Source organism: Wyeomyia smithii, chromosome 1 (assembly GCF_029784165.1).
Source record: "Wyeomyia smithii strain HCP4-BCI-WySm-NY-G18 chromosome 1, ASM2978416v1, whole genome shotgun sequence".
In the NCBI taxonomy this organism is placed as follows: domain Eukaryota; kingdom Metazoa; phylum Arthropoda; class Insecta; order Diptera; family Culicidae; genus Wyeomyia; species Wyeomyia smithii.
Genome location: NC_073694.1, coordinates 179169899 through 179182913, shown reverse-complemented (window position 1 = coordinate 179182913; position 13015 = coordinate 179169899). Strand labels below are relative to the sequence as shown.

General features: G+C 36.7%; 1 protein-coding gene across 1 annotated transcript; it reads left to right on the top strand.

Annotated features, from left to right (window-relative positions):
* Positions 1–5562: 5562 nt before the first annotated feature.
* LOC129731072 (dolichol-phosphate mannosyltransferase subunit 3) lies at positions 5563–6843 on the top strand. The gene is made up of 2 exons (XM_055690820.1): positions 5563–5892; positions 5957–6843. Exons 1-2 carry the CDS (start codon positions 5743–5745, stop codon positions 6089–6091), a joined length of 285 nt encoding a protein of 94 aa, XP_055546795.1. The 5' UTR covers positions 5563–5742; the 3' UTR covers positions 6092–6843.
* The last annotated feature ends 6172 nt before the right edge of the window (positions 6844–13015 follow it).

Sequence of the window (13015 nt, the reverse complement as noted above, 5' to 3'; positions counted from 1 at the left end):
GTGAATTTTTCTTATAATTTACAGATAAAACCTTTCAAAACACATATAAAAAAGTTTTTTGATCAAGAACTGAAAAATTGCGAAGCGGGATTCAAGACGAAAATTTACTTGAAAACCTAAATTAATCCACCTAGCGGTCAGACCCAGCCTTTCTCATTCACTCTTTTATTTGTAGAAATAAATTTACATGAATGCTTCAATCCAATAAATGTATATTCACTCTTTAGGTTCTAAAACATTGATGTTGTAATCTATACATATAAAAATGCAGTCCGGTCTGTCTGTCTGTCTGTCTGATTCATATAGGCTCGGAAACTACCGAACCGATCGACGTGAAAATTTGTATGTAGGGGTTTTTGGTGTCGATAAAGGTTCGTATGATAGTTTGAGACCCCTTCCTCTTCTGGAAGGGAGGGGTCCCATACAAATGAAACATAAATTTTTGCACAACTCAAGAACAAGCCAAGCAAATGAAACCGAATTTGGCATGTGGATGTTTTAAGGGGTAACTAATATGTCCCTAATAGTTGGACGCCCCTCCCTTTCCTAAAAGGGAGGGGTTCCATACAAATGGAACCAAATTTAGCAGGGGAATGTTTTTAGTGGTAAAAAATATGTCCATAATGTTTTAACACCCCTCTCTCTTTTGAAACACAAATTTTGCACAGCTCATGAACCAATCAAAAAAATACAACCAAATTTGGTTTGTGAATGTTTTTAGAGGTAACAAATATGTCCATAATGGTACCGGTTTCTGGAAAACAGCCAAAAATGGCCGATTTCCACCCAATATAATAATATCCGGATCTAGAATGATACACAGGAGCTAAACTCGACCACAGATAGTATTTTGAATTCTAAGATGGCGACTTCCAGCTTCTGAAAACACCTGAAAATGACCAAATACCACCCAATATGAGTTTTTCCTTAACCAATTTGACGTTTAAAATCCAGAAATTGTCTCCAAATGCCATTATGAAATCCAAAATGGCGACTTCCGGTTTCTAAAAAACAGCCAAAAATTGCCGATTTCCGTCTAACATGAGAATCTCCGGATCTAGAATAATACACAGCAGCTGTAATCGACCACAGACCCAATTTTGGAATTTGATTTGGCGACTTCCGGTTCCTGGGAAACAGCCGAAAATAATCGAATAACATCCAATATGGGTGTTTCTTCAACCAGAATGACGCTCAGAGGCTAGAAATTATCTTACATACCATTTTGAAATCCAAGATGGCGACTTCCGGTTTGTGAAAAACAGCCAAAAATAGCCAAATACCATTCAATCTGTGTATCGCTGGAACCAGAATGATGCAATGAGCTAACAATTTACCTCAGGCATCATTTTGAATTGCTAAATGGCAACTTCTAGGAAACAGTCGAAAATGACCGAATAATACTCAATATGGATATCTTCGTAATTGAGATGATGCATAGAAACCAAACATTGACCCTGGACACCATTTTAAATTTAAAGACGACCACTTTTAGTTTCTGGAAAACAACCAAAATAACTAAATAACTCACAATATGGGTATTTCCGAGATTGATGCCAGAAAATTGCTGAAAATGGCCGAATACCACTCAATATATATATATATATATATATATATATATATATATATATATATATATATATATATATATATATATATATATATATATATATATATATATATATATATATATATATATATATATATATATATATATATATATATATATATATATATATATATATATATATATATATATATATATATATATATATATATATATATATATATATATATATATATATATATATATATATATTCAGAATTAAGGCGATGTACAAAAGCCAAAAGTCGAGGATGTTGTCATTTCGATAAAACCAATCATTTTAAACGATTTGTTATTTGACTTTGATCATATCCTATGGCCGATTCGTCGTGCATTTGCAGACTTTAAACACATCGCAAGGAATCAATGAATTTGGAACGTTCAAATAGTTCGATGAAAACAAGTATAGTTTTAAATAGTCTTTGAATTTCTTTTCTTTCCATAACTTTTGAGCCACATATCAAATTGTTATTGAGTTGGTTATTCGTAGGTTTGAGAGATGATTCGTTCGTATGACACTAGTTATGTTCAAAAAAGTCATGTAATCTTTGAGATAATAGACTTTCGTTGTTTTATTAACAATTTAATACATAACGGTTGCTTTAGTTCGATTATAATCAAATGAAATGGGAACGTATAGGGCAGGCAAACTTTGAAACCACGTGTTTAATCATAGTTCATCAGTTAACCCTTAACTAGCCCACTCATCTGATAATAATATTGATCTAATTGGTTGTGTAGTTTTTAAGATAATGAAGTTTCGTGATTTTCACATTTCGGTACATTACAGACGAAGTTACAGTTCGATTACAGTAAAATTCAATAGGGTGTAATGAGGTAGCTAGACTTATTAAATGACACTAATTTTGTGGAAATCGGGTCAGCCATCTCTGAGAAAAGTGAGTGAGTCCCAGTAGTCTTCGGAATATGTTACTTTTCATAGCTGGATTTTACATTTTTAAACATAACAGACAAACCAAGAGTCCGATTGCAAAACAAATCAATAGGGTTTTAAGAGCAACTAGACCTTCCATTTGACACTGATTTTATGAAAATCGGTCCAGCCATCTTTTAGAAACATAAGTGAGATTAAACAGTCTTCAAAACACGTTTCTTATCAGAACTTCTGAACCCGAAGTTCAATCTTTATAAAATTCAAAAGTTAAGGGTTTTTAAGGTAGCCAGTTCATTTGAAATCAATTTTCTTCAAATCGGTTGTGTAGTTTTCGAGATAATGATGTTTCATGATTTTTACATTTTGATACATAACCTCTAAACTAAAATCCGATTACAATAAAATTCAAGAGGGTCTTATGGGACAACAAGACCTTTCATTTGCAATTAATTTCATGAAAATCGGTCCAGCCATCTCTGAGAAAAGTGAGTGAGAATAAAAATCTGCACATACACACACATACACACATACACACATACACACACACACATACACACACATACATACAGAAAATGCTCAGTTCGTCGAGCTGAGTCGAGTGATATATGCCATTCGGCCCTTTGGAGCACTTTTATACTTTCGGTTTTGCAAGTGATTGCTATACCTTTCTAGGAGAAAGGCAAAAAAGATCCTTGATATCTTATCGAGGGGCTGAGATATTGGCGTTTTTACATGTGATGGAAAACTATGCATTTTCTCAAAAATGCCACTAACGCTCAATATCTCCATTGCACAGTGTTTAATTTTGCCGTTTGTGCGTATAATTTCCTAAATAGTGATTCAAATGTTGATTATAGCCATAAGGTATGTTCGGGAAAGTTTCAGGATATTCAAAAATGCATCTTAAAGATTGGTGATTAATCCTAACGAGTGAGATAAAATCCACTAATGAGTGAGATAAAATATTTACTTTTTAATCAGAAAAAGATAGACGCAAGGTGTCTTCGACAAAGTTTTAGGTTATCTGAAAACAAGAAACTTTACCGAAGACATCATGTTTCTATCTCTTACATATTACGAGTAACATTGAGTTTTCTTTTAGAAGGTACTAAAAATCACAATTTTCGTTCTAACTTTTTTCGTGGATTTTTCCGAATTTTTAAACCTTCTACTAAGTTATCAGTCATCTAAAATTGCATTTGTTTTCTGAACATTGTTATTTTTTATCTCCCAAAATAAAACAGTTATTTAACATATTTGTTAAAATGCATAGTTTTCCATCCCATAGGAAAATGCCAATATCTCAGTTCCCCGATAAGATATCAAGTATCTTTTCATGTAAATTTCCGTCGTAAATCCCGCTTTGCGATGAGAATTTCAGTTCTTGATCAAATTTTTTTTATTTGTGTCTTGAAGGGTTATCTAAAAATTATTAGAAAAAATTTTTTATTTATGATGTTTAATGGGCTCTGGGAGTCAAAAAACTGAATGCAATGCTGAACTGAACCATGCAAAATATTCAAAAACAACCCCACAAAAATAAAAAAATATATGGAAAAATTTAGAAATCGAATAGAATTGAAAAAAGTGCAAAAGAGTGAGTTTGTAGCTTAAAAAAGTCATTTTTTCATAAATCACGTTTGGGCAACCTGAAAACAAATTTTAAGAAAGTCGAAATGTTCTACAAAAATGCTATAAATAACATAATCTTTCAATTTAGGGCTGAGTACCTTGACTTTTTCAACATCGATTTTTTTTGGGACACCCTACTGTTTAGTCAATTAATATCGAATTCTATTGATATAGGTTAATCAAAAACTCCCTTAATAAATAGGAACCATAAACGAATGATTAACCATATGGTTTACCGATAACTCATATTCGGTACTATATTCTGAATTGGTTGTTAAGCACGTTTTTTTGGTTATTGATTATGCGGGACACCTTTTCAATACATAGGGGAAAGTAGGTAAAGACGGACACCCTAAGGTTTAATCTAAATAATTACTTAGGTATTGCTATTTAGATCGCAGTAGTCATACAAATTGAGACTTAAGGTCATTTGTTTTCATAATCATTTTTGGTATTAGTGAACTTCCTCCAAGTTTTATGTGTTCTGGGTCTACAAAAATAAGACTACAAATTGCTGTTTTTTGACATGGTTGGGAAAGACGGACACTTGGAGTGGGTAAGATGGACACTACGAAGGTAAAGGTGGACACTCACAAAAAAGATGTAGTACGTTAAGTATTCTTTTGATTTATGTGTTAAGTGATGGCCATACATTACTCTACGTTATTAGAGTCCATCTATACATCACGTGAACAGTGTGAGAGGATGGGTTTCGATAAAGGCGAAAATTCTCCGTCTATATGGCCTGTTCAAACTGCTAAGTGATTAATATCTGCTGGTTTCACTCGCGGGTGTACTTTGTGAACATCTGTAGTACAAAACAGATGCTACATGTGAAAATTCTTGGAAAATCCGTGTGTCCATCTTTTCCTACCTTAGTGTGTCCGTCTTGCCCGACCTGGTTGTAAATTTTTCAAACGATCGTAGCGCTTCATCGGAACATCGAAAATTTGCTGGATTTTCACTAGAACACCGAGGAAAGGCTAATTAATCACTTTACTATTGTGAACAAATGAAAACACGTAAGTTTCACGATTTTTTCACTATTTTTCGTGGAATAAAAATTACATCAAATAGCGCGTTCACGAAAATATTCTTTGTTTTACTTACAAATTTGACAGTTTGCTTGCTGAAAACCGATGATGCAACTCAAAAGCATTAACACACTACAAAGAAGGTATTCGCATCACTTAACTATCATAATACATTCTAGTTTGTGAAATATTAAAAGTGTCCATCTTACCCGCAGTGTCCGTCTTTACCTACTTTCCCCTACTTGTATTACACTTATGATTGCTCCTAAGTATCTTCACGCCCTCATAACATACAGTAGTGACATCTGTAGCTGAACACACATTCCCGTTGCAACCTAGCCGTGACATCAAGAACTACGAACTGGTAGTCCTATCGCAGGCAGCTAAACAGCTAAACTACCACGTCAAAAGCAAAAGCGTAATCAAAAAATTCCAAACAGAGTTTTGTTTACTATTAGAAGACATTCGTTAAGCATACGCGGATCCACTGTGATAATTTAATTTGCGTTCGTGTTCGCACCGGCATTTCACCCCATTTTCGGAATAGTTTGTTTAGTTATTCTCCCAATATTAAGATGACAAAACTAATGGAATGGCTAGTGGGTGCCCTTACGTACTCCGTGGTATATTTTGCCATTGTCGCCCGCCAAGTACAGCACGAGCTGCTGGATGAATACATGTACGAGATTATGCTCTCACCTCTGGTGCTGGTGGTGCTCTTTGGGGTTAGTGAATAACTTGGCCGGTTTAATTTGTAACGGAAGCTATAACGAAAAATTTCTCTTGTAGCTTTACTCAGCATCAGTTGTCCTGTATCGAACGTTTACCTTCAACAATTGCGAGGCTGCCGCCAAAGAGCTGCTCGACCAGATCAAGGAAGCTAAGACGGATCTACGGAGTAAGGGAATGGTGTTTGCTGATTAATATGTTATTTTAGTTAATAGATTTTAGATAAAGTTATCGTCTCAGGTACAACTGAAAAGATGGAAGTAGCTTTAGGGGCCATCCACATACCACGTGGACAGCTTGTGGGGGGGGGGGGTCAAAATCGTTTAAAATCTGTTCACGTGGTATGTGGATGGCCCCTTAGGTTTTATTCACTTAATAAATTACAGACGCAAGATAAAAACTCAGTAGGTTATAAAATTTTCATAATAAAATTACAAACGATACACATAAATATGATATTTGAAATTAAAAAATAACTTGTTCCAAGCAATGACATGTGATCATGAGAATTTAATAAGAGTTGGCAGATGCGTATAATTTTAACTGTTCATTATTTTTTTTTTCTATAAATTGCAATCTGCTAAGTTCATGTTTTATAGCATTTACTCATCCAGCAACACCTACATTTTCCTGTACTCATAATAGCGAACTTATAAATATGTTTAATCACCACATTTTTTCTATTCATCACGCATGGTTAGTATTCAAATGTCAAAATTTCCGAATCTATAACCTTTAAATTTTGTTCACAACACCATAATAAATTGGTTTTTATTCTTAACAATATATTATTTTCAAACCATCTGCAGTGATTTTTAGCTTCTGATTGTGAGAAACGTGATGGGTTATTAACCCTGGAAAGATAGTCTGCGTCAATTTGACTCCTCGTTTTTAGCAATGTTGCGCTCTTTTCGCCTATTAGACCGTCATTTTTTTTTTTGTTTTTTCTATCAATAAAGCAATATTAAAACCAAAATCCTACTTTTTGTTATTTATCGATGTGTTAACACCGTAATGACCATTCGTCGGTAATTTATAAATAAAAAGTTTCATTTTCAATCATTCGAAAGTCGGGAGTCAATTTGACGTATGATTATCCTTTTACGCATATCAAAATATGATTATCTTTTCAGTTCCAGTTAGTTAGTTTAGTTGCAGTTCAGTTTCAGTGTGCCGATAAATTCTCATAATTTCTACCTAATTGTAACACATTCTGCATTTCTTGACTTGAAGACAAAGTTAAAATTAAAGCATTGACGTCTTGCTTTTTCTTGGGAGAGGTTTGAATTTTTAAAAAGCTTCCAGTGCGGACCCATTCCCAAATAGCATTACTTTCATCTCGTCTGACTAAATCACCTTATTACAGTCATCACTCCAGGTTTGATCTTTTTTGATATTCTTTGCAAAGAACAAGCAGTCATAACATTTTTAGTCTTTCTAATGATTGATTTCGGACGGATTGTGATGTCAGTTGAATAGAAAACTCGCTTCCAATCTGTTTCGCAATTTTCGAAGCTGATAATCCCCGGTCCAGCTCCGCCTTCTTCACGATAGGGTTGTCGATCCGGTTAGTTGTCAGTGTAAAAAATCACAAGAAGGTTGTATGCAAAGCCACGACCGCAAGGTTGAAGTAGAATACTTTTACAAGAAAGATAACCCGGCTGCTTGCGTGTCAGTCACACACGCAACGATTTTAACCCGTATCTTATTGCGGTTTGTAACATCAAGCGATTTCGTTTGCTCGCTGTTGCTTGTTGCATCATGTTGCAACTTGGCAGCTGGGAGACGACGAAATTCTGTTTATACTGTTTGATTGAATCGACTTCATATTAGCTCTGCATAGTCGAACTAACTGCTTTTGTGAATGCGTACTAACAGGGCAGTTAATTATTCAATGTCGGTTATGCTGATCGCGCCTTTGCGCTGCCCCTACAGTGGGGGGTTTACTAAATAAGGTGAAAATTAAACAACTACATTAGAATTTGATTGCATCCCGCACAGAATGTCTGCTTGTGTTGATGCCAGAAAATTATTAACCTTCAATTATTTTTTTATTTGCCTTGAAAAAAGCATGTTGCGGTTCAAAATCGGTTGCTAATTACAACCTTCGAGCTGCCCTAACATTGGTGGAATTAAGATACACGGACAACATGCACTGTGGAAGCTATTTCACATTCAGTAAATTAGACGGGTGCGACAAATTTAAATTGCTAGGATGCAACACAGAATACTTGCTTGCGTTGACAAAAATTATTAACTTTCAATGACTTGTTTATTTGCCTTCAAAAAGGCATTTCGATTTCCAAAATTGGATTTCCTGATGGCAATCTTCATGCTGCCCCAACACGGGGGGAATAATGGCTGTCTGGCGACACACGCTGAGAAAAACCGCGCTGCTCCTGAGACGTGGTGACCAACCACAGGGCTAGTGCTGCTGCTAAGGAAGGACGACTGCTGTTGTCGCTGTCCAGAACTATTATGAGCGGCTCCGGCTGAAACAGGCTCTTATATAGGCCAAATAGCATGTTTTCAATTGCAAGGTATATGATTCTGTCGACCGTGCTTGGGAAGCAAGCATATAACGACCAATTAGAGGTCGAATTTTTCGTTTTGACAAGGCTTGACTATTTTCAATAGTACAATAGTGTGAATAATAAAATTACAATTATCTTATTTTGGGAAGAATCTTAGAAGATTTTCCAATCTATTGCTGCAAGAACGAAGGAAATCCATCGAATACTAACCGATTTATTAGCATTTGAAATTGGACATATTTTTCACTTTTTTCGGTTTTAGATTTCCATTTCACATCCCTATGTAGCCGAACTTCCTGAGAGAAGTATTCTACTTCAAAACATCAGCGGGGAAATTAGTATTTAATGTCCAGGAAACGATATTGGAAATAAAGTTGAGATTTCAAGGCCCTACTTTAAGAAAATGAAATCATTGAAAAGAAACAAGCAGGGAAATACGCGTAATAAGCCCCAATGTTTTGAAGAAAATATTTTTTTTTTCATACTGCATACAAGAAGACCCGGACAACCTGGTATAATTCCTAGAAGTACAGAGACAAGTGATGAAAAAAATATTAAGAGAAGTTCACGGTTTTTCCTCCGTTAAACGAAGCAGCGCATGTATTTAGCCGGGTGACAGGCAATAGTCTAATCCTATTCTCAATCTGATCCTGATAACATAGGCGAGAGCTTGGATTCGAAACCAGAACCTAAGGAATACCTATGTTCCATCTAGGGTTGCCACCTCTCCGGGTCTCACCTGAAGTCTTCGGGTCTGGGAAGTGATCTTCGGGTCTCCGGATGAATTTCTCTGAGCCTGCGAAATTATTTTCAACTCGCTCCAGAAACGGCATAACTCATAAATTAGGACAATTTGTTTTCAAGTCCAAGTTTGCGGTATAAAAAAAACCAAAAAAAAAATGCCGATTTGTCATGGATTTACCTTCACACGCACTGACGAAACTGCCCATGCAGCATCAATCATAGTAACCCATGAGTCAGCAGAATAAATTTGGCAGCTCTATCAGTCGAACTCTAACCGTGATGGCGAAAACAGTGAAGCTACTCTGTTCAGGAGTGTACGAGTTCAAAGAACGGCACCCTGTCGCGTCGAGAACAGACATCGTGCGGCAGTTCGTAGACTACGGATATGCCCGTTCCGGCATCTACAACATCTTGGTACCTGGGAGGGAGAAACGAATACTACACTCAAAACAGAGAACACGCACATGCGTCGTTTTCTGATAGCGTGTAGCTATCTTCTTGCTGTAACGCATGCATGACTCAAACGAAGGAATACTGAATGTGCAAATATTACAGACTAATTTTTCGAGTCTGTGTTTTTTTAATTTTCCGTTGCATAAAAGTTTTTTCAGAGTTTGGAGTTCGACCTTGATGAAGTGTGTTCGAATCTGTAACCAAAGCCTTAAATCATGAGAAGCGCAAGTTCATTAATCGAAGTACGCTAGCATGATTATTACTTAAAGCTTATGAAATTTTTCATTTTACGTAAAAACGACCCAAAATATTTTGTAAAACGACAATGAATACAAAAACTGTTTGCGATGAATATTTTTTCGAGCAACGCGATACCTTTTAGTTATAACAATACTCTTCGCAAAAAATGCTTTTTTTTTCTTGGTTCAAATTGACAGTCAATGATATTTCATTCTGGTTCATTTTGACACTCACACAGCTTCGTATCCGTTTCTCCCTCCCAGCTTGGTACTATTGCACAACCCGGTTCCAGACGACCGACGACACTGAGCAACAAAATGCTCCAAAAGATGTCGAGGAGGACGACCAAGGAAAAAGTGGCTATATCGCTGCGTGCGCTTAGCCGGGAGGTCGATGTAACCGGCCAAACAATGAAAAAGTACCTGGCGAACATGGACATACATGTCAGGAAGCGACAGTCACTGGCTTTCGGTTACTTTCTTTAAATTGGAAAATTTCTCACATCACACCTTATTTCATCACATCACACCTGTTCATAAAAAAGGATCTCGCTCAGATGTAGAGAATTATCGTTGCATAACGATCCAATCTGCTACTCCTAAGCTTTTCGAACGGCTCTTGTACGATTCTCTTTACGAGGTAGTCGCTGAACGCATTTTTTCTGTGCAACATGGATTTTGAAAAAAAGAAATCCGTTACCACAAATCTTTGCGAGTTTACTTCTCTAGTAATCGATTATATATGCAAAGGATTTCAAGTCGACTGTATTCACACAGGTATAAGCAAGGCATTTGATGCGGTTAAGACGGACAGCATTCTTCGATCGATTAGTGACTTCGGCATTGGCGGTCCACTCTACAATTGGTTGCAAACAAACACGTCTCTGCTTCATTCACTGTGAATTCGGGAGTACCTCAAGGAAGCCACTTAGGACCATGGTCATTTGTACTCGTGATGAACAAACTTCCAGACAAATTGACTAATGCCTTGATTCTGATTTATGCTGATGATGTGAAGATTTTCTTGCCTGTCAAAAAAATGACGATTGTCCTAAATTACAACTGGACATGCAAAGTTTTGGACAAGTCTGTTCAGATAGTGGTCTAAACGTTAACGCTGAAAAATGTTCAGTTATGACATTTTCTCGTGAAATATCTCCTATCGAGTTTAAATATCATTTCTATGGAACTGAGTTACCACGTAAAGAAAAAGTTCGCGACGTAGGCGTTACTTTTGACCGACAAATTTCGTTTATAAATCATATTGACAACGTAGTTACAGACAGCTTGAAATTGTTTTCTCTGTGAGACGGTACGGACGGGATCTCAAAGACCCTTATTCTATATTAGCCATTTACAAAGCGCTAGTGTGACGTCACACCCTGCGAAGAACCCAATGCTCCGTCACGAGCCTTATAATTAAAGTTTAATTTTGTTCCCAGGAGGGCATAGCCTTCTGCTATGCTTTACTCAGGCGAAACATTTGGTTCCCTTGACAGAGGACCGCGAACGGCTCTGTCAACACTCTATGTATCAACAGATTATGCCATAGGTGGCAAAGAACTTCGCGCAGCCTTCTGCTGTGCCACCGGCAAACAAACTCGACCAAAATAAACAAGTTTTGTGTTATAAACAAAACGCCGCCTGTACTTTAGCAGTACTAGATTAGGTTAAGAGATTAGTAAGGTAAACAGTGAGTGGAGAAAGTCTCTCTCTCTGAGTTACCGGTAGGGTATATTTAAGTAGTGATGTACGAAAATAAAGTCAGTTAGTCCACGTTAATCTGTGTGTATTAATTCCGCGCCAATTGCGCGTACAGGGTTTTCTGGAGAAAGTCCTGGTAGGTTATACCAGGATACAGGTATACCTACACACTAGTACGGAGCAAGCTGGACTTTGCGAGCGTTGTTTGGCGTCCCCAATATGTAACACATATTCAACGAATTGAAGAAATTCGAAAAAAGTTCGTGCGTTTTGCCTTACGGAACCTTAGATGCAATGGTGATCAACTACCTGTTTATCAAGAATAGTGTGCATTAGTTAATATTGACACGGTGCATTGCCGACATAGGATTGCTGACATAGTATTCTTCACCAATGTATTAATAGGAAGGAGTGATAGTCGAACCCTTACAGCTCGAATACATCGTAATAGCAATACGGTTATACAAGAGTGTTCAATCCTCCGCAACGAGCTCGGATTATTCACATCATGAACCTACATGCCGTTTCATGAGATCATTCAATGAACTACAGCATATTGTTAACATCGACATGTCGCCTGCAATCATAAAAAACAGACTAAGTTTATATTTAGGAGGACAACTTCATGAGCGTTAAGTGATTGTATTTTTGTGTTTAATTTATTGTATTTTAATAATAAGTGTGAATACTGGGCCTAAAGCCTATACACTGGATTCTCTTTTTACGCGATTGATGCGTGCGCGCAAAATAAAAATCGCGTAAAAAAATCGCGTAATTTTGAACAAATCACGTAAAAAAATCGCATAATTTGGAGCAAATCGCGTAAAATTAGATCGTCGTTTTTTTCCGTGTTGGGTATTTTCGTCACTGCGACCAATTTTTTGATATTTTGTGACATATTCCCCCTTTTTAATTTTTGGAAGTGGTCGTTATAGTCTGGCCAATAGCATTAGTCCAGTCCGGTATTATACTTCGTATGAAGCGCACAACCGTACTGGGATTTATTCTCCAGATTTCAGAGGGTTCCAGACACCTCTCTCGAAGAACTTATATCTTTTGATAAAAATTGCCGGACATCGGCATAACAGATGTTCCGAGTCTTCTTTTTCCATGCCACATACTCGACATGTATCATCTTGAAGTTTTTTCATAACCTTCAAATGATAACGGCTCGGACAAAGCCCTGTTATTAAACCAGTATACGTGCTTAGATCTTTTTTTTGAAAGATCCAGTATTTTACGAGTCATAGAAACGTTCGGATTGATGAAACGTTTCGACTGCCTACCGATGAAGGTGTTTGTCCAGTTGGATTCCACTTTCGGAGTTTCCCATGCTTCTAGTTCCATTCTAAGGGAACAAGCGGATAGACCACAGAAGGGTTCTGGTCCTATGAACTGATGAGACGATCCAAGTCTTGCCAATTCATCGGCTCTTTAGTTCCCAT

Excerpts from the sequence above, each read along its gene's own strand:
- LOC129731072 (XM_055690820.1), top strand. The coding sequence starts at position 5,743 with ATGACAAAACTAATGGAATGGCTAGTGGGTGCCCTTACGTACTCCGTG. Across the intron at positions 5,893-5,956 it reads TGCTGGTGGTGCTCTTTGGG|CTTTACTCAGCATCAGTTGT; the intron begins GTTAGTGAATAA and ends TTTCTCTTGTAG.